This window comes from Cherax quadricarinatus, chromosome 25 (assembly GCF_038502225.1).
Source record: "Cherax quadricarinatus isolate ZL_2023a chromosome 25, ASM3850222v1, whole genome shotgun sequence".
Lineage (NCBI taxonomy): Eukaryota > Metazoa > Arthropoda > Malacostraca > Decapoda > Parastacidae > Cherax > Cherax quadricarinatus.
The window spans coordinates 31,499,852-31,527,674 of NC_091316.1; the positions used below are offsets into that span (position 1 = coordinate 31,499,852).

Consider the following 27,823-nt stretch of genomic DNA (forward strand, 5'->3'; position numbering starts at 1 on the left):
AATACAATCATAAATGCTATACGAAAATACACCACAAATTCACTAAGTGTATTTCTGGGGGTCTAAAACGGATTAATCTAATTTACATTTTGCCTTATAAGAAAATTTTGTTCGGTACTCGAACCGAGCGGCACTCAAACAGCCTTCTGGAACGAATTAAGTTCAAGTATCGAGGTTCCACTGTATATTTCCCACATTTAGGACACTAGTTCTGGAAAAATTCTTATCGTAGTAAACTGTAATAAACCTTTTTTGCTATTTCTCTTCCTTATAAACTTAATAATTACTAAAAAAATAATGTAGTTAACATACTATACATGAATCAAAGAAACTTGTATTCAATATGATTATTAATAAGACAAACTTAAGCAGTTAATTACCTTTTTTTTATATAACTGCTGGGTTTTTTAGGATGGCAGTTAATGCCGGTATCGCATTAAGTACTATCGTAGTGTTCTGGATACTAAACTTTGTTTCTACTAATGTATAGTGGCAACGTTTCACCCTCCAGTAGATTGTCAAGCCGGCTTGACAAGCTCTTGGAGAGCAAAACGTTGCCACAATAAAATGTCATATTAATTTATAGTTTTATCTCATTTCCTTCCAAAAGCCTAAAGTATTACACCTTTTAGCACATTACCCTGCATCGCTGTATGACTCTTACGGCTTTAGCGCTTGGTTAAGATTATAATAATAAAAGCCTAAAGTTCCTGGCTTATAAGTAACACTGTTATTTGGGACATGATGAAGATAATGGCTATATTGTTAGGAATAATACACACCATTTATTATCCGTGTCTTGCTGCTCTTGGCCATCTGCAGACAGAACACTGTTCACCGAGGTATCGCTGACCTCGTTAACGTAGCCAACAACTGCTGTGCTGGTAGTTGAGGAGGAGCTGGTGGTACTGGTAGTGACACAGGAGGTTTGACATGACTGGGAGGGAGGGGAGGAGGTGACTAGGGGGCGTAGGTCCTCCTCTAAGTTCAAAGTGGACTCGAGGGCAACACTGAGTTTCTTGATGAGTGGTGGCTTGTCAGCGAGCCTCTTAGAACTGTTCAACTCTGACGGACTGGAAAAAATACATACAATAATTAGTGTGGCTTATGTAGTATATACATTTATAGTAATTTATGTTGGTTCAGCTTATCTATTAGCTAAATATTACTTTACTGTGATAAAATAAAGATAAATTTAACCTGGAAATGTAGATAGCGTGTTAACTTTAAGAGACGTATATGTTGTACATGTTATTGCTGAGGGCACCAATACCCACCCACAAACATACATAAATCCCCCATAATCCCCCCACATACTCACCCATAGTCTCCTCACACATACACACTCACCCATACTCCCCCCACACATACACACTCACCCATACTCCCCCCACACATACACACTCACCCATAGTCCCCCCACACATACACACTCACCCATAGTCCCCCACACATACACACAAACTCACCCATAGTCCCCCATACATACAAACTCACCCATAGTCCCCCATACATACAAACTCACCCATAGTCCCCCATACATACACACAAACTAACCCATAGTCCCCCATACATAGACACAAACTCACCCATAGTCCCCACACATATACACACCCGCTCATAGCACCCCACACACACAAACACACACTCACCCATAGTCCCCCACACACACTGAGGGCACCGATACCCACCCACAAATACACATAAATCCCCCATAATCCCCCACACACACCCACAGCCCCCACACATACACTCACCCATAGTCCCCCACACATACACTCACCCATAGTCCCCACACATACACACACCCATAGTCCCCCACACATACACTCACACTCATAGCCCCCACACATATATACACTCGCTCATAGCACCCCCACACACACACGATGAAGAATAAAAGAACCAGGGGAGGCATAATCACATACAAAATGCTCAAAGGACTTGATAAACGGTCAGGCGAAGCTGGAAGTTAGACATTACAGAGACATAGGAAGTAGTTTATCCAGCCTGAGAGTGGACAGACAGTAAAGAAATAGTGGAGGCAGGCTTCATACATTGTTTTAAGAACAGGCATGATAGGACCAATTAAGCTAAAAGGAAGATTTAAGGCAGGGCCAGCAACAGAGACTCAACCCATGTAATCCCACATAGGTGGGTACACACACTGCGTAAATAATATCTCTATGTAATGAGGTTGAGACTTATTTCTATGATTTTTCCACTTTCCTTATATGGCCATATTAACATAAGGGAGTCAACTCACTAAAACTAGTCCTCCTACCTATTGCTGTTTTCACTGTCGGGTGAATGAGCACTGTTGTCATTCTCTGGGTGGCTATGTAGGCCAGGCAAGGAGGAAGGTTTCTGTAGCCCCACCAAGTTATGTGATGGGCTAGAGGCTACAGCCGGACTACCTGGAGTTCGCATTTTGGAGCTAGGACTAGACTCGCGAGAAGCTGCAGCAGCCTGAAAGCAAAATACAAGACTGAACAACATATTAAGTAAAATCACTTACAAATATATTACAGATAAAGTATCAGAAGTTGAAGAATATAATTGTCTTAAAATATTTGTACAAAAAAATGGCTATAACTATAACCATAATTTTTAAAGGGGTGGACCGGTAAGCCAGTGGAAGGCTTCGGTCAGATGACAAAAAGTTCCAATGGTGGGTCATCAATACTTCATCTGTATGGAAGAGGTTCGAAAATCAGTAGGCAGATACTCAACTAACTCAGCTGTTCTCCATAACACTGCTTACCTGAAGTTAACTTGGAGATGGTTACGAGGATTACTCTCCCCGTGGCCCGGTCCGAGGCCAAGTCTTCTGGTTAATGACCTGATCAACCAGGTTACTAGTGTTACCAGAATGAATGCATCATAGCTAGGCTGATGAGGACCTGACTTGAGGAACTTATCATTTCCCTATCGATGCCAGATAGATGAATGTTGGTCGTCTCCCTTACGGAGGGAGGGAATGTGCTGAAGAATGTTGGTCCCTTTAAGCTTATTATATCTAAGTGCACTCATTACACCTCTGGTTTCCATAAGGGATAATTCGTATTATCTGCCAAGCCTCTTGCTTTCATAGGGAGTGATTTCTGTGTGCTCTAGAATTTTTCAAACGTAAATTCTGGTGTATCTTTCTTGCAAACGTTCCAAGGAATACATTTCAAAGGAGTTAACGTTCCCAATAATTTAGGTGTTTGACTTTAAACGCGCCTATTCTCCAGATTCGCAATTTCGCCTACCTTAAAAGGTGAAGAATTAGAGACATGTGCAACATCTGGGTATCTTTATTTGTAGACGTTTCGTCAGCCAGTGGCTTTATCAATACAAGGGCATAATGTGAACAATTATATACTGGGGAATCCCGCCTACCAGTGAATATGCCTTCATCTGCTGCACGCCCTACACCTGTCGCCAGTATATAAGCGCCAAGCTCCATGACTGCTTCAGTTCCGTCAAGACTACGGTGTTGTTCGCCAATTTCAAGGCTGAGGGAATGATTACCTCATCTTTTGTATATAATTCTTCACATTATGTCCTTGTATTGTACTGTAAAGCCACTGTTTGGCGAAACGTCTACAAATAAAGATACCCACATGTTTCCCATTTTGTCAGTATTGTATACCATTTATGTACTATCTTAAAAGGGGCTGTCAGAGTACAGCAATATTCCCGCCTAGCTACAGAGAGAAGAAATGACTTGAGTATCAACACTGGCTTAGCATCTCTTGTTTTGTAGGTTTTAGTTTTCCAAAACATCGTCTTCCTTGCAGTTGTGTTAATAACACTGCTGTGATCCTTGAAAGTGAGATCTGACGTTATTACGTGTATCTTTTGCGCTACTAAGGGATTCGAATTTGTTTTATACTCTGCTCGAGTTTTTCGTTCCTCAAAATATCCACATTACTGTCAGTGTCCCACTGGAATACTTGCTATATATCAACTTGGAGGTTTGCTGGGTCCTGCAACAAATTCTAGTATCATCTACAAAGAATGATATGGAGCTATTGATCACGTCTCTGTGTTGGGTATAAGAATGGGCAAGAAAATATAAGCGAGTAATGTCTTGGGAAACAGAACTTTTCACTGTAGCAGCCTCTGATTTCACTATGTTCACTATCACTCTATAGTTGTATTTTTTTTGTTGTTAGAAAATTAAATATCCATCTGGCCACTTTTCAAGTTATTCCTTTTGCCCGCATTTTGTGCACTATAACACTATGGTTGCACCTGTTAAAGGCTTTTATAAAGTCTGTTTACGGTACATCTGTATTTTGCTTGTCTACTGGGCATCCAAGACCATGTAATGGTCCAGTAATTGCAAGATCCAGGAACGACCTGCTCTAAATCCATGTTGCGCTGGGTTGTTTAATTGTTGTGGTTCCATGTGATTAACAATCTTGTTTCTTAAAATTCAAAGATTTTGATGAACGTTATCACCATCGGTCTATAGTTCTTCGCAAATGTTTTGTTGCACGTGTCCAAGGTTTAGTCTCCTTAGAATATTTAAAGCATGAGATAGTTGTTTCTTGCAGTTATTTATAAGTATGGAGTTCCATGAGTCAGGGCCTGGGAAGGAGTCCAGTGGACGGACGTGCTATCAGTGGCATTGACGTCGAGTGAATTAGTGTGATGTCAGAAATTATGAAGATGTCGGCAGAGCTCTGAGTCTTTTCCATAAAAACTCAACTATTTTGTGTTTAAACTGACTGATAGTTGACTGGGAATTCAGTATTTTGCTTATTTCTTTGTTGTCGCCATTGTAAGTTTTATTTCCTTTAAGCACCAACCTAATGCTAAATGTAGTTTTTGCCATGGATTTTGCATGAGAAAAAAAATATTTTGTATTCTTTCAATTTCGTTTTTTTCTGCCCATCTGTCTCTCCTGTTTCGTTTTTAATAAAATTTGCAACTTTTAAGAAGTTGCAGCTTTTCTTTGTCTTCTCTTGTAGAGAGAGAGCGACTCCCTCTTTCTTAATTTTACGTGTCTGGAGCACACTTCTAGTAGCATACTTCTAGTGTCATTTATCTCATCACAAGATACTAGGTCAATTCCACGTCACTCACATTATCACATTATTTGGTCTCATTTAACATTTTAATTACAGAAATTGAATTTGTTGAATACACCCTCGTGAGTGGGTGCATTTTGTTGCTGAAGACCAGTGCAAATGTAGGTATCAACCTCAATTACGTTGTAATTTAAATTAGTTGTTTTTAACTCCCTTATGTTGCGTACCAGATTCTCAGTGTTTCTGAATATACAGGTAAGGTCAAGGGTATTTCCTAATCTGGCTTAAGGCGAATTTATTGCAGTCTTAATATTTCGATTATGTTAGACTTTTCACCTACTCCTTCAAGATAAAGTCGATATATTAGCCAAGAAAAGTATCCTGAAGGAAAATATAGAATATAACTTTGGAGTATCTGTGTCTAGCATTACGAATAATATTAGGAGAAAGTGAGAGGTAAATAATTAAACAATGTTATTGGAATGCAATTAGACACCTGAGTAGATCTATAATCCACTATGATAACATTAACGTATACAAGTACGTTTATGGAGCAACTTGCAATGTGAATAGAGTGACTGATGTTGTAGTGGCCAGGCTTAGGCTTGGTTACAAGTATTTCTGGCAGTTTGGCAGACACACAGATGATCAAACCAAATGCAAAGCATGTGGCCGGCCCTATCTTGAACGCTATGAGCTTATTTGTCCATTTACTGAGGAATTTAGAGATAGACAGTATAATAACCTATGTGACATGTCAAGATATCTTATTAATGAAAATAAGATACCAGAAATATTAAGTAAGTTTTCTAAATTTGATGTAACAGATAAATGAACTGTTGATATAAATCCAGATGTACTCCTGTAAACCGTTTTGGGGCCTTTTTCATTTGTGTATTCACATCTATGTTCTTTGCGCAACCGTCCACAGGATGGATACGGGGTGCACAATACGGGGTGCACAATACGGGTGCACAATACGGGGTGCACAATACGGGGTGCACAATACGGGTGCACAATACGGGGTGCACAATACGGGGTGCACAATACGGGTGCACAATACGGGGTGCACAATACGGGGTGCACAATACGGGGTGCACAATACGGGGTGCACAATACGGGTGCACAATACGGGGTGCACAATACGGGGTGCACAATACGGGTGCACAATACGGGGTGCACAATACGGGGTGCACAATACGGGGTGCACAATACGGGTGCACAATACGGGGTGCACAATACGGGGTGCACAATACGGGGTGCACAATACGGGGTGCACAATACGGGTGCACAATACGGGTGCACAATACGGGGTGCACAATACGGGGTGCACAATACGGGGTGCACAATAAACTAGAAACTTCGTTGGCAAAATGTAAATCTTCACCTCAAATAGCTCCTAGGATTTTTTCTGCTATTACAGTCTAGTATCATGAACTCCCATTCTAGATGTCTCAAACTGAAACCACCACGAAGCAGCATATCTGAGGACGAGTTTGAGAGGTTTTCAAAACATAATTAGAGGGGCTTAGGCTTTCAGCAAACATGCGGGAGCGTGATAAATAGGAGCGAGTGGAGGCAAATAGTTTTTACGAATTTACGTGCTGTTGGAGTGTGAATAAAGTAACATTTGTGAAGAGATTCAGAGAAACCGGTTAACCGGACTTGAGTCCTGGAGGTGGGAAGTACAGTGCCTGCGACCTGAAGAAGGGGTAAAGATATGTTGCAAATTTTGAACTATAGTGTTGGCACTCCTGTGGCAAGACAGTGATGGAGTGAGTAACGATGAAAGTGTTTCTTCTTTTTTCTGATCGCCTTGCCTCGGTGGGAAACTTCCACGTGTTAATAAAACATAAAAAAAATCGACATTCTATTTAAACTGCAGGGAGGTTGTATCTGGTGCGTTGTATACAAATACAATAAATAGATTCTGAATTTCAGTATTTACTGGCAAAACTCTAACTGCATCATTTGTGGTGTTAAGTAACTCAGTGTAGATGAACGAGTCTTCAACTTCAAGAACCAACCTTCTTCTCGGTGACTGTTTTTCTCGGTGGCATATCAGTACTTCAGAGTGTTCCCAGGTATCCATATTTCTCTGTCAAACTAGTTTTTTAAGTGAGGTTTGTATAAAAGCTGCAAGCGTAACATTGAACTCCATAACGAGTCCACTAATAAACAGTGTTTTGTTCTTCCTCGTCTAAGATTCTGCATGATGGCAAACATAAATAATGTTATAGTATTTGTTTTTGTGCTGGGGTCCTTTTGTTGTTGATCTTAAAGTCTGCGGTTGTGTTTCGAGCACTACTGTTTTCACTCCATGACTCCCAGGTGATGATAACACTGGTATCTTATTGTTTTCACTCCATGACTCCCAGGTGATGATAACACTGGTATCTTATTGTTTTCACTCCATGACTCCCAGGTGATGATAACACTGGTATCTTATTGTTTTCACTCCATGACTCCCAGGTGATGATAACACTGGTATCTTATTGTTTTCACTCCATGACTCCCAGGTGATGATAACACTGGCATCTTATTGTTTTCACTCCATGACTCCCAGGTGATGATAACACTGGTATCTTATTGTTTTCACTCCATGACTCCCAGGTGATGATAACACTGGTATCTTATTGTTTTCACTCCATGACTCCCAGGTGGTGATAACACTGGTATCTTATTGTTTTCACTCCATGACTCCCAGGTGGTGATAACACTGGTATCTTAATGTTTTCACTCCATGACTCCCAGGTGATGATAACACTGGTATCTTATTGTTTTCACTCCATGACTCCCAGGTGATGATAACACTGGTATCTTATTGTTTTCACTCCATGACTCCCAGGTGGTGATAACACTGGTATCTTATTGTTTTCACTCCATGACTCCCAGGTGATGATAACACTGGTATCTTATTGTTTTCACTCCATGACTCCCAGGTAGTGATAACACTGGTATCTTATTGTTTTCACTCCATGACTCCCAGGTGATGATAACACTGGTATCTTATTGTTTTCACTCCATGACTCCCAGGTGATGATAACACTGCTATCTTATTGTTTTCACTCCATGACTCCCAGGTAGTGATAACACTGGTATCTTATTGTTTTCACTCTATGACTCCCAGGTGATGATAACACTGCTATCTTATTGTTTTCACTCCATGACTCCCAGGTGGTGATAACACTGGTATCTTATTGTTTTCACTCCATGACTCCCAGGTGATGATAACACTGGTATCTTATTGTTTTCACTCCATGACTCCCAGGTGGTGATAACACTGGTATCTTATTGTTTTCACTTCATGACTCCCAGGTGATGATACCACTGGTATCTTATTGTTTTCACTCCACGACTCCCAGGTGGTGATAACACTGGTATCTTATTGTTTTCACTCCATGACTCCCAGGTGATGATAACACTGGTATCTTATTGTTTTCACTCCATGACTCCCAGGTGGTGATAACACTGGTATCTTATTGTTTTCACTCCATGACTCCCAGGTGGTGATAACACTGGTATCTTATTGTTTTCACTCCATGACTCCCAGGTGGTGATAACACTGGTATCTTATTGTTGTCACTCCATGACTCCCAGGTGATGATAACACTGGTATCTTATTGTTTTCACTCCATGACTCCCAGGTGATGATAACACTGGTATCTTATTGTTTTCACTCCATGACTCCCAGTTGGTGATAACACTGATATCTTATTGTTTTCACTCCATGACTCCCAGGTGATGATAACACTGGTATCTTATTGTTTTCACTCCATGACTCCCAGGTGATGATAACACTGGTATCTTATTGTTTTCACTCCATGACTCCCAGGTGATGATAACACTGGTATCTTATTGTTTTCACTCCATGACTCCCAGGTGGTGATAACACTGGTATCTTATTGTTTTCACTCCATGACTCCCAGGTGGTGATAACACTGGTATCTTATTGTTTTCACTCCATGACTCCCAGGTGGTGATAACACTGGTATCTTATTGTTTTCACTCCATGACTCCCAGGTGGTGATAACACTGGTATCTTATTGTTTTCACTCCATGACTCCCAGGTGGTGATAACACTGGTATCTTATTGTTTTCATTCCATGACTCCCAGGTGGTGATAACACTGGTATCTTATTGTTTTCACTCCATGACTCCCAGGTGGTGATAACACTGGTATCTTACTGTTTTCACTCCATGACTCCCAGGTGATGATAACACTGCTATCTTATTGTTTTCTCTCCATGACTCCCAGGTGATGATAACACTGGTATCTTATTGTTTTCACTCCATGACTCCCAGGTGGTGATAACACTAGTATCTTATTGTTTTCACTCCATGACTCCCAGGTGATGATAACACTGGTATCTTATTGTTTTCACTCCATGACTCCCAGGTGGTGATAACACTGGTATCTTGTTGTTTTCACTCCATGACTCCCAGGTGATGATAACACTGGTATCTTATTGTTTTCACTCCATGACTCCCAGGTGGTGATAACACTGGTATCTTATTGTTTTCACTCCATGACTCCCAGGTGATGATAACACTGGTATCTTATTGTTTTCACTCCATGACTCCCAGGTGATGATAACACTGGTATCTTATTGTTTTCACTCCATGACTCCCAGGTGATGATAACACTGGTATCTTATTGTTTTCACTCCATGACTCCCAGGTGGTGATAACACTGGTATCTTATTGTTTTCACTCCATGACTCCCAGGTGATGATAACACTGGTATCTTATTGTTTTCACTCCATGACTCCCAGGTGGTGAAAACACTGCTATCTTATTGTTTTCACTCCATGACTCCCAGGTGATGATAACACTGGTATCTAATTGTTTTCACTCCATGATTCCCAGGTGGTGATAACACTGGTATCTTATTGTTTTCACTCCATGACTCCCAGGTGATGATAACACTGGTATCTTATTGTTTTCACTCCATGTCTCCCAGGTGGTGATAACACTGGTATCTTATTGTTTTCACTCCATGACTCCCAGGTGATGATACCACTGGTATCTTATTGTTTTCACTCCATGACTCCCAGGTGGTGATAACAATGGTATCTTATTGTTTTCACTCCATGACTCCCAGGTGATGATAACACTGGTATCTTATTGTTTTCACTCCATGACTCCCAGGTGATGATAACACTGGTATCTTATTGTTTTCACTCCATGACTCCCAGGTGATGATAACACTGGTATCTTATTGTTTTCACTCCATGTCTCCCAGGTGGTGATAACACTGGTATCTTATTGTTTTCACTCCATGACTCCCAGGTGATGATACCACTGGTATCTTATTGTTTTCACTCCATGACTCCCAGGTGGTGATAACACTGGTATCTTATTGTTTTCACTCCATGACTCCCAGGTGATGATAACACTGGTATCTTATTGTTTTCACTCCATGACTCCCAGGTGATGATAACACTGGTATCTTATTGTTTTCACTCCATGACTCCCAGGTGGTGATAACACTGGTATCTTATTGTTTTCACTCCATGACTCCCAGGTGATGATAACACTGGTATCGTTCTTGTCATTCTTTTCTGCTCCATGGAACTAAAAAATTCTTTGCTGTTTGTAAGGTTATAAATGTTATATTTAATATGACGTTCACGTGACTTTCCTCACCTTGCTTCCTTCACGTGACTTTCCTCACCTTGCTTCCTTCACCTGACTTTCCTCACCTTGCTTCCTTCACGTGACTTTCCTCACCTTGCTTCCTTCACCTGACTTTCCTCACCTTGCTTCCTTCACGTGACTTTCCTCACCTTGCTTCCTTCACCTGACTTTCCTCACCTTGCTTCCTTCACGTGACTTTCCTCACCTTGCTTCCTTCACCTGACTTTCCTCACCTTGCTTCCTTCACGTGACTTTCCTCACCTTGCTTCCTTCATCTGACTTTCCTCACCTTGCTTCCTTCACGTGACTTTCCTCACCTTGCTTCCTCCACGTGACTTTCCTCACCTTGCTTCCTTCACGTGACTTTCCTCACCTTGCTTCCTTCACCTGACTTTCCTCACCTTGCTTCCTTCACGTGACTTTCCTCACCTTGCTTCCTTCACCTGACTTTCCTCACCTTGCTTCCTTCACGTGACTTTCCTCACCTTGCTTCCTTCACCTGACTTTCCTCACCTTGCTTCCTTCACGTGACTTTCCTCACCTTGCTTCCTTCACCTGACTTTCCTCACCTTGCTTCCTTCACCTGACTTTCCTCACCTTGCTTCCTTCACGTGACTTTCCTCACCTTGCTTCCTTCACCTGACTTTCCTCACCTTCCTTCCTTCACGTGACTTTCCTCACCTTGCTTCCTTCACCTGACTTTCCTCACCTTGCTTCCTTCACCTGACTTTCCTCACCTTGCTTCCTTCACCTGACTTTCCTCACCTTGCTTCCTTCACCTGACTTTCCTCACCTTGCTTCCTTCACCTGACTTTCCTCACCTTGCTTCCTTCACGTGACTTTCCTCACCTTGTTTCCTTCACGTGACTTTCCTCACCTTGCTTCCTTCACGTGACTTTCCTCACCTTGCTTCCTTCACGTGACTTTCTTCACCTTGCTTCCTTCACCTGACTTTCCTCACCTTGCTTCCTTCACGCGACTTTCCTCACCTTGCTTCCTTCACCTGACTTTCCTCACCTTGCTTCCTTCACCTGACTTTCCTCACCTTGCTTCCTTCACGTGACTTTCCTCACCTTGTTTCCTTCACGTGACTTTCCTCACCTTGCTTCCTTCACCTGACTTTCCTCACCTTGCTTCCTTCACGTGACTTTCCTCACCTTGTTTCCTTCACCTGACTTTCCTCACCTTGCTTCCTTCACCTGACTTTCCTCACCTTGCTTCCTTCACGTGACTTTCCTCACCTTGCTACCTTCACGTGACTTTCTTCACCTTGCTTCCTTCACCTGACTTTCTTCACCTTGCTTCCTTCACGTGACTTTCCTCACCTTGCTTCCTTCACGTGACTTTCCTCACCTTGCTTCCTTCACGTGACTTTCCTCACCTTGCTTCCTTCACCTGACTTTCCTCACCTTGCTTCCTTCACGTGACTTTCTTCACCTTGCTTCCTTCACCTGACTTTCCTCACCTTGCTTCCTTCACGTGACTTTCCTCACCTTGCTTCCTTCACGTGACTTTCCTCACTTTGCTTCCTTCACGTGACTTTCCTCACCTTGCTTCCTTCACCTGACTTTCCTCACCTTGCTTCCTTCACCTGACTTTCCTCACCTTGCTTCCTTCACCTGACTTTCCTCACCTTGCTTCCTTCACCTGACTTTCCTCACCTTGCTTCCTTCACGTGACTTTCCTCACCTTGCTTCCTTCACGTGACTTTCCTCACCTTGCTTCCTTCACGTGACTTTCCTCACCTTGCTTCCTTCACCTGACTTTCCTCACCTTGCTTCCTTCACGTGACTTTCCTCACCTTGCTTCCTTCACGTGACTTTCCTCACCTTGCTTCCTTCACGTGACTTTCCTCACCTTGCTTCCTTCACCTGACTTTCCTCACCTTGCTTCCTTCACGTGACTTTCCTCACCTTGCTTCCTTCACGTGACTTTCCTCACCTTGCTTCCTTCACCTGACTTTCCTCACCTTGCTTCCTTCACCTGACTTTCCTCACCTTGCTTCCTTCACCTGACTTTCCTCACCTTGCTTCCTTCACGTGACTTTCCTCACCTTGCTTCCTTCACCTGACTTTCCTCACCTTGCTTCCTTCACGTGACTTTCCTCACCTTGCTTCCTTCACGCTTCCTTCACGCGACTTTCCTCACCTTGCTTCCTTCACGACTTTCCTCACCTTGCTTCCTTCACGTGACTTTCCTCACCTTGCTTCCTTCACCTGACTTTCCTCACCTTGCTTCCTTCACGTGACTTTCCTCACCTTGCTTCCTTCACGTGACTTTCCTCACCTTGCTTCCTTCACGTGACTTTCCTCACCTTGCTTCCTTCACGCGACTTTCCTCACCTTGCTTCCTTCACGCGACTTTCCTCACCTTGCTTCCTTCACCTGACTTTCCTCACCTTGCTTCCTTCACCTGACTTTCCTCACCTTGCTTTCTTCACCTGACTTTCCTCACCTTGCTTCCTTCACCTGACTTTCCTCACCTTGCTTCCTTCACCTGACTTTCCTCACCTTGCTTCCTTCACGTGACTTTCCTCACCTTGCTTCCTTCACGTGACTTTCCTCACCTTGCTTCCTTCACGTGACTTTCCTCACCTTGCTTCCTTCACCTGACTTTCCTCACCTTGCTTCCTTCACGTGACTTTCCTCACCTTGCTTCCTTCACGTGACTTTCCTCACCTTGCTTCTTTCTCGTGACTTTCCTCACCTTGCTTCCTTCACGTGACTTTGGTCACCTTGCTTTCTTCACCTGACTTTCCTAACCTTGCTTCCTTCACCTGACTTTCCTCACCTTGCTTCCTTTACCTGACTTTCCTGACCTTGCTTCCTTCACGTGACTTTCCTCACCTTGCTTCCTTCACGTGACTTTCTTCACCTTCCTGCCTTCACGTGACTTACCTCACCCTGCTTCCTTCAAGTGATTTTCCTCACCTTGCTTCCTTCACGTGACTTTCCTCACCTTGCTTCCTTCACCTGACTTTCCTCACCTTGCTTCCTTCATGTGACTTTCCTCACCTTGCTTCCTTCACGTGACTTTCCTCACCTTGCTTCCTTCACGCGACTTTCCTCACCTTGCTTCCTTCACGTGACTTTCCTCACCTTGCTTCCTTCACGTGACTTTCCTCACCTTGCTTCCTTCACCTGACTTTCCTCACCTTGCTTCCTTCACGTGACTTTCCTCACCTTGCTTCCTTCACGTGACTTTCCTCACCTTGCTTCCTTCACGTGACTTTCCTCACCTTGCTTCCTTCACGTGACTTTCCTCACCTTGCTTCCTTCACGTGACTTTCCTCACCTTGCTTCCTTCACTTTCCTCACCTTGCTGACTTTCCTCACCTTGCTTCCTTCACCTTGCTTCCTTCACGTGACTTTCCTCACCTTGCTTCCTTCACGTGACTTTCCTCACCTTGCTTCCTTCACGAGACTTTCCTCACCTTGCTTCCTTCACGTGACCTTCCTCACCTTGCTTCCTTCACGTGACTTTCCTCACCTTGCTTCCTTCACCTGATTTTCCTCACCTTGCTTCCTTCACGTGACTTTCCTCACCTTGCTTCCTTCACCTGATTTTCCTCACCTTGCTTCCTTCACGTGACTTTCCTCACCTTGCTTCCTTCACGTGACTTTCCTCACCTTGCTTCCTTCACGTGACTTTCCTCACCTTGCTTCCTTCACGTGACTTTCCTCACCTTGCTTCCTTCACGTGACTTTCCTCACCTTGCTTCCTTCACGACTGACTTTCCTCACCTTGCTTCCTTCACCTGACGTTTTCCTCACCTTGCTTCCTTCACGTGACTTTCCTCACCTTGCTTCCTTCACGTGACTTTCCTCACCTTGCTTCATTCACGTGACTTTCCTCACCTTGTTCCTTCACGACTTTCCTCACCTTGCTTCCTTCACGTGACTTTCCTCACCTTGCTTCCTTCACCTGACTTTCCTCACCTTGCTTCCTTCACGTGACTTTCCTCACCTTGTTTCCTTCACGTGACTTTCCTCACCTTGCTTCCTTCACGTGACTTTCCTCACCTTGCTTCCTTCACGTGACTTTCCTCACCTTGCTTCCTTCACGTGACTTTCCTCACCTTGCTTCCTTCACCTGACTTTCCTCACCTTGCTTCCTTCACGTGACTTTCCTCACCTTGCTTCCTTCACGTGACTTTCCTCACCTTGCTTCCTTCACCTGACTTTCCTCACCTTGCTTCCTTCACTGACTTTCCTCACCTTGCTTCCTTCACGTGACTTTCCTCACCTTGCTTCCTTCACGTGACTTTCGCTTCCTTCACGTGACTTTCCTCACCTTGCTTCCTTCACGTGACTTTCCTCACCTTGCTTCCTTCACGTGACTTTTCTCACCTTGCTTCCTTCACGTGACTTTCCTCACCTTGCTTCCTTCGCGTGAGTTTACTCTCCTTTCTTCCATCACGTCACGTGACTTTCCTCACCTTGCTTCCTTCACGTGACTTTCCTCACCTTGCTTCCTTCACCTGACTTTCCTCACCTTGCTTCCTTCACGTGACTTTCCTCACCTTGCTTCCTTCACCTGACTTTCCTCACCTTGCTTCCTTCACGTGACTTTCCTCACCTTGCTTCCTTCACGTGACTTTCCTCACCTTGCTTCCTTCACGTGACTTTCCTCACCTTGCTTCCTTCACCTGACTTTCCTCACCTTGCTTCCTTCACTTTTCCTCACCGTGCTTCCTTCACGTGACTTTCCTCACCTTGCTTCCTTCACGTGACTTTCCTCACCTTGCTTCCTTCACGTGACTTTCCTCACCTTGCTTCCTTCACGTGACTTTCCTCACCTTCCTTCCTTCACGTGACTTTCCTCACCTTGCTTCCTTCACGTGACTTTCCTCACCTTGCTTCCTTCACGTGACTTTCCTCACCTTGCTTCCTTCACCTGACTTTCTTCACCTTGCTTCCTTCACGTGACTTTCCTCACCTTGCTTCCTTCACGTGACTTTGCTTCCTTCACCTGACTTTCCTCACCTTGCTTCCTTCACGTGACTTTCCTCACCTTGCTTCCTTCACCAGACTTTCCTCACCTTGCTTCCTTCACGTGACTTTCCTCACCTTGCTTCCTTCACGTGACTTTCCTCACCTTGCTTCCTTCACGTGACTTTCCTCACCTTGCTTCCTTCACGACTTTCCTCACCTTGCTTCCTTCACCTGACTTTCCTCACCTTGCTTCCTTCACGTGACTTTTCTCACCTTGCTTCCTTCACCAGACTTTCCTCACCTTGTGACTTTCCTCACCTTGCTTCCTTCACGTGACTTTCCTCACCTTGCTTCCTTCACGTGACTTTCCTCACCTTGCTTCCTTCACGTGACTTTCCTCACCTTGCTTCCTTGACTTTCCTCACCTTGCTTCCTTCACGACTTTCCTCACCTTGCTTCCTTCACCTGACTTTCCTCACCTTGCTTCCTTCACCTGACTTTCCTCACCTTGCTTCCTTCACGTGACTTTCCTCACCTTGCTTCCTTCACGTGACTTTCCTCACCTTGCTTCCTTCACGTGACTTTCCTCACCTTGCTTCCTTCACCTGACTTTCCTCACCTTGCTTCCTTCACCTGACTTTCCTCACGTGACTTGCTTCCTTCACCTGACTTTCCTCACCTTGCTTCATTCACGTGACTTTCCTCACCTTGCTTCCTTCACGTGACTTTCCTCACCTTGCTTCCTTCACGACTTTCCTCACCTTGCTTCCTTCACCTGACTGACTTTCCTCCTTGCTTCCTTCACGTGACTTTCCTCACCTTGCTTCCTTCACGTGACTTTCCTCACCTTGCTTCCTTCACGTGACTTTCCTCACCTTGCTTCCTTCACTGACTTTCCTCACCTTTCCTCACCTTGCTTCCTTCACGTGAGTTTCCTCACCTTGCTTCCTTCACCTGACTTTCCTCACCTTGCTTCCTTCACGTGACTTTCCTCACCTTGCTTCCTTCACCTGACTTTCCTCACCTTGCTTCCTTCACCTGACTTTCCTCACCTTGCTTCCTTCACGTGACTTTCCTCACCTTGCTTCCTTCACGTGACTTTCCTCACCTTGCTTCCTTCACGTGACTTTCCTCACCTTGCTTCCTTCACGTGACTTTCCTCACCTTGCTTCCTTCACGTGACTTTCCTCACCTTGCTTCTTTCTCGTGACTTTCCTCACCTTGCTTCCTTCACGTGACTTTCCTCACCTTGCTTTCTTCACCTGACTTTCCTCACCTTGCTTCCTTCACCTGACTTTCCTGACCTTGCTTCCTTCACGTGACTTTCCTCACCTTGCTTTCTTCACCTGACTTTCCTCACCTTGCTTCCTTCACCTGACTTTCCTCACCTTGCTTCCTTCACCTGACTTTCCTCACCTTGCTTCCTTCACCTGACTTTCCTGACCTTGCTTCCTTCACGTGACTTTCCTCACCTTGCTTCCTTCACGTGACTTTCTTCACCTTCCTGCCTTCACGTGACTTACCTCACCTTGCTTCCTTCACGTGACTTTCCTCACCTTGCTTCCTTCACCTGACTTTCCTGACCTTGCTTCCTTCACGTGACTTTCCTCACCTTGCTTCCTTCACCTGACTTTCCTCACCTTGCTTCCTTCACCTGACTTTCCTGACCTTGCTTCCTTCACGTGACTTTCCTCACCTTGCTTCCTTCACGTGACTTTCTTCACCTTCCTGCCTTCACGTGACTTACCTCACCTTGCTTCCTTCACGTGACTTTCCTCACCTTGCTTCCTTCACCTGACTTTCCTGACCTTGCTTCCTTCACGTGACTTTCCTCACCTTGCTTCCTTCACCTGACTTTCCTCACCTTGCTTCCTTCACCTGACTTTCCTGACCTTGCTTCCTTCACGTGACTTTCCTCACCTTGCTTCCTTCAAGTGATTTTCCTCACCTTGCTTCCTTCACGTGACTTTCCTCACCTTGCTTCCTTCACCTGACTTTCCTCACCTTGCTTCCTTCATGTGACTTTCCTCACCTTGCTTCCTTCACGTGACTTTCCTCACCTTGCTTCTTTCACGTGACTTTCCTCACCTTGCTTCTTTCACGCGACTTTCCTCACCTTGCTTCCTTCACGTGACTTTCCTCACCTTGCTTCCTTCACGTGACTTTCCTCACCTTGCTTCCTTCACCTGACTTTTCTCACCTTGTTTCCTTCACGTGACTTTCCTCACCTTGCTTCCTTCACCTGACTTTCCTCACCTTGCTTCCTTCACGTGACTTTCCTAACCTTGCTTCCTCCACGTGACTTTTCTCACCTTGCTTCCTTCACGTGACTTTCCTCACCTTGCTTCCTTCACGTGACTTTCCTCACCTTGCTTCCTTCACGTGACTTTCCTCACCTTGCTTCCTTCACCTGATTTTCCTCACCTTGCTTCCTTCACGTGACTTTCCTCACCTTGCTTCCTTCCTTCACGTGACTTTCCTCACCTTGCTTCCTTCACGTGACTTTCCTCACCTTGCTTCTTTCACGTGACTTTCCTCACCTTGCTTCCTTCACGTGACTTTCCTCACCTTGCTTCCTTCACCTAACTTTCTTCAATTTGCTTCCTTCACCTGACTTTCCTCACCTTGCTTCCTTCACGTGACTTTCCTCACCTTGCTTCCTTCATATGACTTTCCTCACCTTGCTTCCTTCACCTGACTTTCCTCACCTTGCTTCCTTCACGTGACTTTCCTCACCTTGCTTCCTTCACGTGACTTTCCTCACCTTGTTTCCTTCACGTGACTTTCCTCACCTTGCTTCCTTCACCTGACTTTCCTCACCTTGCTTCCTTCACGTGACGTTTCTCACCTTGCTTCCTTCACCTGACTTTCCTCACCTTGCTTCTTTCACGTGACTTTCCTCACCTTGCTTCCTTCACGTGACTTTCCTCACCTTGCTTCTTTCACGTGACTTTCCTCACCTTGCTTCCTTCACCTGACTTTCCTCACCTTGCTTCCTTCACGTGACTTTCCTCACCTTCCTTCCTTCACGTGACTTTCCTCACCTTGCTTCCTTCACGTGACTTTCCTCACCTTGCTTCCTTCACGTGACTTTCCTCACCTTGCTTCCTTCACCTGACTTTCCTCACCTTGCTTCCTTCACCTGACTTTCCTCACCTTGCTTCCTTCACGTGACTTTCCTCACCTTGCTTCCTTCACCTGACTTTCCTCACATTGCTTCCTTCACGTGACTTTCCTCACCTTGCTTCCTTCACGTGACTTTCCTCACCTTGCTTCCTTCACGTAACTTTCCTCACCTTCCTTCCTTCACGTGACTTTCCTCACCTTCCTTCCTCCACGTGACTTTCCTCACCTTGCTTCCTTCACGTGACTTTCCTCACCTTGCTTCCTTCACGTGACTTTCCTCATCTTGCTTCCTTCACCTGACTTTCCTCACCTTGCTTCCGTCACGTGACTTTCCTCACCTTGCTTCCTTCACGTGGAATATATACAGTTTGTGTCAGCATTCTCATATTTTAACTCCTAACACATTTTTGGGGTGAAAGTATTTGCAGGTCTGGGTAAGAAATATGAGTTTATTGAGGAGATAATGACGCCTCTTTTGATGGTCTTATTGACAAGTTCCAGCTGTTTAACCTGTTCGTCCACATTTACAAACGCAGCATAGTGCCGACACAGTTGCATCGTATATTGGCTGTGATTAATGGGGTTAGACTTACTCTTGTAGAATCAGAGAACTCCACTGCTTTGGAAGAAGCTATGAATCATGGCTTTTCTCAAGTGTATGATACACACCACTGAATAGTTGAAGGGCAGTAAGTACACTAAATGTACTCAGTGAGTTTAAAGGGTCTCAAGTTTTTTCAACAAACTTCTCGCTGCCACCTTGTCCACTTCACCACCTGTTGTAGTCTCAGCGTAAATATAGTCTGTTAGTGACGCAGACCTTCAAATCATCACAATCTTTCTTCCCTTGAATTCAGTACTGGCTATCACTGCATTTTCAGGAGACACAAGTAAGTAATCTTCTGGGTTTCTGGCTATTTGGTACTCAAACAATAAATTTTCAGACTCTGCACACTCAGCAGAGTTTGAAAGTTCTGTTTCAAGGTTCTGTTTCAAGAAAATTTCCATTGCTAACTTGATACTTGTGAAACTACTGGCAGCACCAATGGGTTTAGTGAATAACACGCTGTTTTTAATCAAGCTCAATATGGACGTTAACTATCTTATCTTCACCACTGTTGGTTGCTGGAAACCGCACTCCCTCGATTAAGAATTGGTCACACAAGATTTAGCGGCTCACTCGTGGAAGCATGTCAGCACCACTCTGCAAAAACTGTCAGGTCCTACTGACATTCCAACAACATTTGATAATCTGTCTCACATATTACAGAGAACCTCAGTGTCCTTTTCGACTTCTCTTTCAATGCCTAGGCAAACTTTAAGTGAGAAAGATACATCATAATTTACATATGGAAAATCCTTGAAGATTTGGTCCCAAATCTGCACACAGAAATCACTCCCTATGCAAGCAAGAAGTTCGGCAGACGGTGCCAAATGCCAGCGCTAAAAAAGAAGGGGTGCCATGAGCACAATGAGAGAGACAATAAGTGTACTGGGTCCAACACTATTCAACAGCCTCCCACTATTCGTAAGGTGGATCATCAATATATTCATTAATAAATTGGACACATGTGCAACACTTGGGTATCTTTAATGAGGAAACGTTTCGCCACACAGTGGCTTCATCACTCCATACAAAGGAGAATGGTGAAGAACAGGAGGAGTTTGAGGTAATCAGTCCCTCAGCCTTGAGTCGATGTAATCAGTCCATCGTTCTTTTCAAGACTGATGGACTGATCAGTCTCGAGAGAGGCTGCGGTAGGCGACCAAACCGCACTGCATTTCTCTGAGAAAACTTTCCCTCACTCCATCAGTTGTTCCCTTGCAACACTGCATAGCTCCTGATGACGCACTGACAAATGTGAAAGTATTGAGCTAAAGATTTCCACCCCCCGTGGCTTGTCTTGCATGCATGCATATATATATATATATATATATATATATATATATATATATATATATATATATATATATATATATATATATATATATATATATATATATATATAGGAGCAGCAATACTGTTGAAGGATAACCTATGGCAGGAAAAGAGGGACTATAAATGTATTAATTCAAGGATTATGTGGAGTGAAATAAAGGTTGGATGTGAAAAGTGGGTTATAGTAAGCGTATATGCACCTGGAGAAGAGAGAAGTGTAGAGGAGAGAGAGAGATTTGGGAAATGTTGAGTGAATGTGTGGTTAGTTTTGAACCAAGTGTGAGAGTACTTGTGGTTGGGGATTTCAATGCTAAAGTGGGTAAAAATGTTGTGGAGGGAGTAGTAGGTAAATTTGGGGTGCCAGGGGTAAATGAAAATGGGGAGCCTTTAATTGAGCTATGTGTAGAAAGAGGTTTAGTAATAAGTAATACATATTTTATGAAAAAAGAGGATAAATAAATATACAAGGTATGATATAGCATGTAATGAAAGTAGTTTGTTAGATTATGTATTGGTGGATAAAAGGTTGATGGGTAGGCTCCAGGATGTACACGTTTATAGAGGGGCAACTGATATATCGGATCATTATTTAGTTGTAGCTACAGTTAGAGTAAAAGGTAGATGGGACAAAAGGAAAATGGCAACAGCAAGTAAGAGAGAGGTGAAAGTGGATAAACTAAGGGAGGAGGAAGTTCGGGTGAGATACAAGCAACTATTGGCAGAAAGGTGGGCTGGTGCAAGTATGAGTAGTGGTGAAGGGGGTTGAAGAGGGTTGGAATAGTTTTAAAAATGCATTATTAGAATGTGGGGCAGAAGTTTGTGGTTATAGGAGGGTGGGGGCAGGAGGAAAGAGGAGTGATTGGTGGAATGATGAAGTAAAGGGTGTGATAAAAGAGAAAAAGGTAGCTTATGAGAGGTTTTTACAAAGCAGAAGTGTTATAAGAAGAGTAGAGAATATGGAGAGTAAAAGAAAGGTGAAGAGAGTGGTGAGAGAGTGCAAAAGGAGAGCAGATGATAAAGTGGGAGAGGCACTGTCAAGAAATTTTAATAAAAATAAGAAAAAAAATTGGAGTGAGTTAAACAAGTTAAGAAAGCCTAGGGAACGAATGGATTTGTCAGTTAAAAACAGAGTAGGGGAGTTAGTAGATGGGGAGATGGAGGTATTGGGTAGATGGCGAGAATATTCTGAGAAACTTTTAAATGTCGACGAAGAAAGGGAGGCGGTAAGTTCATGCACTGGCCAGGGAGGTATACCATCTCTTAGGAGTGAAGAAGAGCAGGATGTGAGTGTGGGGGAGGTGCGTGAGGCATTATGTAGAATGAAAGGGGATAAAGCAGCTGGAACTGACGGGATCATGACAGAAATGTTAAAAGCAGAGGGCGATATAGTGTTGGAGTGGCTGGTATTTTTGTTTAATAAATGTATGAAAGAGGAGAAGGTACCTAGGGATTGGCGGAGAGCATGTATAGTCCCTTTATATAAAGGGAAGGGGGAAAAAAGAGATTGTAAAAAATATAGAGGAATAAGTTTACTGAGTATGCCAGGAAAAGTGTACGGTAGGGTTATTACTGAAAGAATTAGAGGTAAGACAGAATGTAGGATTGCGGATGAGCAAGGAGGTTTTAGAGTGGGTAGGGGATGTGTAGATCAAGTGTTTACATTGAAGCATATATGTGAACAGTATTTAGATAAAGGTAGGGAAGTTTTTATTGCATTTATGGATTAAGAAAAGGCATATGATAGAGTGAAAAGGGGAGCAATGTGGCAGATGTCGCAAGTATGTGAAATAAGTGGTAAGTTACTAAATGCTGTAAAGAGATTTTTTATGAGTATAGTGAGGCTCAGGTTAGGGTGTGTAGAAGAGAGGGAGAATACTTCCCGGTAAAAGTAGGTCTTAGACAGGGATGTGTAATGTCACCATGGTTGTTTAATATATTTATAGATGGGGTTGTAAAAGAAGTAAATGCTAGGGTGTTCGGGAGAGGGGTGGGATTAAATTATGGGGAATCAAATACAAAATGGGAATTGACACATTTACTTTTTGCTGATGATACTGTGCTTATGGGAGATTCTAAAGAAAAATTACAAAGGTTAGTGGACGAGTTTGGGAGCGTGTGTAAAGGTAGAAAGTTGAAAGTGAACATAGAAAAGAGTAAGATGATGAGAGTATCAAATGATTTAGATAAAGAAAAATTGGATATCAAATTGGGGAGGAGTATGGAAGAAGTGAATGTTTTCAGATATTTGGGAGTTGATGTGTCAGTGGATGGATTTATGAAGGATGAGGTTAATCATAGAATTGATGAAGGAAAAAAGGCCAGTGTGGCGTTGAGGTATATGTGGAGACAAAAAAACGTTATCTATGGAGGCAAAGAAGGGAATGTATGAAAAGTAAGTAGTAACACTGTTATATGGGTGTGAAGCTTGGGTGGTAAATGCTGCAGCGAGGAGGCGGTTGGAGGCAGTGGAGATGTCCTGTCTAAGGGCAATGTGTGGTGTAAATATTATGCAGAAAATTCGGAGTGTGGAAATTAGGAGAAGGTGTGGAGTTAATAAAAGCATTAGTCAGAGGGCAGAAGAGGGGTTGTTGAGGTGGTTTGGTCATTTAGAGAGAATGGATCAAAGTAGAATGACATGGAAAGCATGTAAATCTATAGGGGAAGGAAGGAGGGGTAGGGGTCGTCCTCGAAAGGGTTGGAGAGAGGGGGTAAAGGAGGTTTTGTGGGTAAGGGGCTTGGACTTCCAGCAAGCGTGCGTGAGCGTGTTAGATAGGAGTGAATGGAGACGAATGGTACTTGGGACCTGACGATCTGTTGGAGTGTGAGCAGGGTAATATTTAGTGAAGGGATTCAGGGAAACCGGTTATTTTCATATAGTCGGACTTGAGTCCTGGAAATGGGAAGTACAATGCCTGCACTTTAAAGGAGGGGTTTGGGATATTGGCAGTTTGGAGGGATATGTTGTGTATCTTTATGTGTGTATGCTTCTAGACTGTTGTATTCTGAGCACCTCTGCAAAAACAGTGATAATGTGCGAGTGTGGTGAAAGTGTTGAATGATGATGAAAGTATTTTCTTTTTGGGGATTTTCTTTCTTTTTTTGGGTCACCCTGCCTCGGTGGGAGACGGCCGACTTGTTGAAAAAAAAAAAATATACATGTACACATGTGTATATATATATATATATATATATATATATATATATATATATATATATATATATATATATATATATATATATATATATATCGGTGGAGGTGTACCTGCACTGCTGGTCTCAGTATACTCGGGTTTTCATTTCGATAAAAATAAAAGTTAGATGTGTTTAATGTGTATCAATGGGACCTTTTATACATTTTTATTGTTTTATACTTCAGAAATTTTTAAATTATGATATATTGAACTTTTCCAATTGAAGTCAATTTATACAGCAGAAGACGTGGTACTGAGGTAACTGCCACATACCTGCTGGGATGTGAAGCAATGGTGGTCACAGACTCGCGGGTGTGGATGCGTGTGGGCATGTGCTGGGGTAGCAGAGGGCGAAGGCGTGTGAGAGTGGGTGTGTGAGTGGGCGTGGGTGTGGTGGTGAGCTAGTGTGTGGGGGTGTGGGGCGGTATTGCCGTGGGCGTGGGTGTGGGTGGGGATCACATCGCGGATGGTGGCGCCTGACTTCTGCAGATGAGCAGCGTAGGCGAGCCTGAAGGCGTGCCCCACGATGCTGTTTAGTTCTTCAGCCTGCCGGAAGAAACCTCATGGTTAGTACTGACACCCATAAACATCAGTCGTTATCTTATTCATCAGTGAAAATTACTGGACGTAGTTCTTAACTATATAATGACCTTGTTAGTAAGTTTATTCATGTATACACAAATACAGTTACATAGATTATCATACGTAGCAGCGTATGTGTAGAGAACCTAGAATAACCCAAAAAAGTCGAAGTGACTTAAAAACTTGAATTTGTGGTCACAGTGGCGCCTATGCTAACCTTCCTATGGTGTATAATTATATCTAGTAGGATGAATCTTATTGTGGCTAGGTGGCCCAGTGGCTAACGCGACGGTCTGGAGTTTTGAGATTCTCTGATCGCGGGTTTTAACCCCGCCCGAGGAATGTTTGTTTGCAATCGTGTCCTTTCGATTTCGTGAGTCAAGTCGAAGTGACTTATTTCCACTGGGGTCCTTGAGATGAGTCTTCAATCTTCATCATACCATCCTCATTAGTGAAAAAAATTATAACCCTCATTATAATGATCATATAATGACCACTTAAGTGTCCATAAAGATCATCGTAAAAACTGTGCCACTACTTGAATAATTATGCTGTTAACTCTAAGATACTTAAGAAAAATATCGTAGGTGAATAAAACATATACGAGAACTTCAATTAAGGTTTGTATAAACTATTAAAACACAAGTGTAAATAAATTTCAGAAGGCAAATAAAAACATTAAACCAGTGCCTGACTATCTTCTTAATAAATCTTAATTCAGCTAATTTGAAATCACCTCTCCGAGTCATGTCTTCATTAAATATCTTCAGCATTTCATTCATATCCATCTTACTGATACTTAGTACTGGTAGAATTCACTCGTATCCATTACTGCTACACTCTTCTAGAGTGTACATATAGTTTTAACCAGCTATAAATAGAATAATTTATGATAAAGAGGATTAACAGTGTAATTTTCTATGTATGCTTTCCAGCACATTAATGTAGCTCCTGTAATACGGAGACTAGAAATAAGTTGCTTATCTAAATAAGACCTGATCAAGGATATGCACAGGACGTATACTACTTGTCCTCTTTTATATAAGTCAAAAAGTCTCTCAGCCTTATTGCAAAAACTCAATACACTCAGGTCTTGGCGATCTATGATAACCAGAATTCTTAATTTTTTTTTTTTAATTATTTTTAAGAAAGTGTTATTTATTTTATAATTAAGGCAGTCATTTTATTTTCAGTTGATTAGAATCGCATAATTGATTACATTGAACTACATCAGCCATTTGTTTTGTCACAGTCATGGTGAAGTTCCCTGGTGTCTGGTGCAAACTTCATTTGTCAGTCTTTGTTGTGCCATCAGCCAATTACAGTAGCTAAGTCGTTCATGCAGGTTGTGAGCAACACTGTACCCAGTGTGAGCAGCACTGTACCTAGTGTGAGCAGCACTGTACCCAGTGTGAGCAGCACTGTACCTATTGTAAGCAGCACTGTACCCAGTGTGAGCAGCACTGTACCCAGTGTGAACAGCACTGTATCCAGTGTGAACAGCACTGTACCCAGTGTGAGCAGCACTGTACCCAGTGTGAGCAGCACTGTACCCAGTGTGAGCAGCACTGTACCCAGTGAGAGCAGAACTGTACCCAGTGTGAGCAGCACTGTACCCAGTGTGAACAGCACTGTACCCAGTGTGAGCAGCACTGTACCCAGTGAGAGCAGAACTGTACCCAGTGTGAGCAGCACTGTACCCAGTGTGAACAGCACTGTATCCAGTGTGAGCAGCACTGTACCCAGTGTGAACAGCACTGTACCCAGTGTGAGCAGCACTGTACCAAGTGTGAGCAGCACTGTACCCAGTGTGAACAGCACTGTACCCAGTGTGAGCAGCACTGTACCCAGTGTGAGCAGCACTGTACCCAGTGTGAGCAGCACTGTACCCAGTGTGAGCAGCACTGTACCCAGTGTGTGCAACACTGTACCTAGTGTGAGCAGCACTGTACCCAGTGTGAGCAGCACTGTACCCAGTGTGAGCAACACTGTACCCAGTGTGAGCAGCACTGTACCCAGTGTGAGCAGCACTGTACCCAGTGTGAGCAGCACTGCACCCAGTGAGAGCAACACTGTACCCAGTGTGAGCAGCACTGTACCCAGTGTGAGCAACACTGTACCCAGTGTGAGCAACACTGCACCCAGTGTGAGCAACACTGCACCCAGTGTGAGCAACACTGTACCCAGTGTGAGCAACACTGTACCCAGTGTGAACAGCACTGTACCCGGTGTGAACAGCACTGAACCCAGTGTGAGCAGCACTGTACCCAGTGTGAACAGCACTGTACCCAGTGTGAGCAGCACTGTACCCAGTGTGAGCAACACTGTACCCAGTGTGAACAGCACTGTACCCAGTGTGAACAGCACTGAACCCAGTGTGAGCAGCACTGTACCCAGTGTGAACAGCACTGTACCCAGTGTGAGCAGCACTGTACCCAGTGTGAGCAACACTGTACCCAGTGTGAACAGCACTGTACCCAGTGTGAACAGCACTGAACCCAATGTGAGCAGCACTGTACCCAGTGTGAACAGCACTGTACCTAGTGTGAGCAGCACTGAACCCAGTGTGAGCAGCACTGTACCCAGTGTGAACAGCACTGTACCCAGTGTGAGCAACACTGTACCCAGTGTGAACAGCACTGTACCCAGTGTGAGCAGCACTGTACCCAGTGTGAGCAGCACTGTACCCAGTGTGAGCAACACTGTACCCAGTGTGAACAGCACTGAACCCAGTGTGAGCAGCACTGTACCCAGTGTGAGCAGCACTGTACCCAGTGTGAGCAACACTGTACCCAGTGTGAACAGCACTGTACCCAGTGTGAGCAGCACTGTACCCAGTGTGAACAGCACTGTACCCAGTGTGAACAGCACTGTACCCAGTGTGAACAGCACTGTACCCAGTGTGAACAGCACTGAACCCAGTGTGAGCAGCACTGTACCCAGTGTGAACAGCACTGTATCCAGTGTGAACAGCACTGTACCCAGTGTGAACAGCACTGTATCCAGTGTGAACAGCATTGTCCCCAGTGTGAGCAGCACTGTACCGTGTGAACAGCACTGTACCCAATGTGAACAGCACTGTACCCAGTTTGAACAGCACAGTACCTAATGTGAATAGCACCGTACCCAGTGTGAGCAGCACTGTACCGTGTGAACAGCACTGTACCCAATGTGAACAGCACTGTACCCAGTGTGAACAGCACAGTACCTAATGTGAATAGCACCGTACCCAGTGTGAGCAGCACTGTACCCAGTGTGAGCAGCACTGTACCCAGTGTGAAAAGTACTGTGCCCAGTGTGAACAGCACTGTACCCTGTGTGAGCAGCACTGTAGCCAGTGTGAGCAGCACTGTACTCGGTGTGAACAGCACTGTACCCAGTGTGAAA

General features: G+C 43.9%; 1 protein-coding gene across 3 annotated transcripts in view; it reads right to left on the reverse strand.

Annotated features, from left to right (window-relative positions):
- The window catches only part of LOC128690000 (EGFR adapter protein), a 446,918-nt gene that overhangs the window by 38,920 nt on the left and 380,175 nt on the right, over positions 1-27,823 (reverse strand). For all 3 annotated transcript variants that reach the window (XM_053778475.2, XM_053778477.2, XM_053778478.2), the window contains exons 2-4: positions 24,128-24,400; positions 2,285-2,469; positions 783-1,073 (exon numbers count right to left, since the gene is read on the reverse strand). In XM_053778475.2, coding sequence (XP_053634450.1) covers positions 783-1,073; positions 2,285-2,469; positions 24,128-24,400 — 749 coding nt within the window. The remainder of the gene's footprint in view (positions 1-782; positions 1,074-2,284; positions 2,470-24,127; positions 24,401-27,823) is intronic.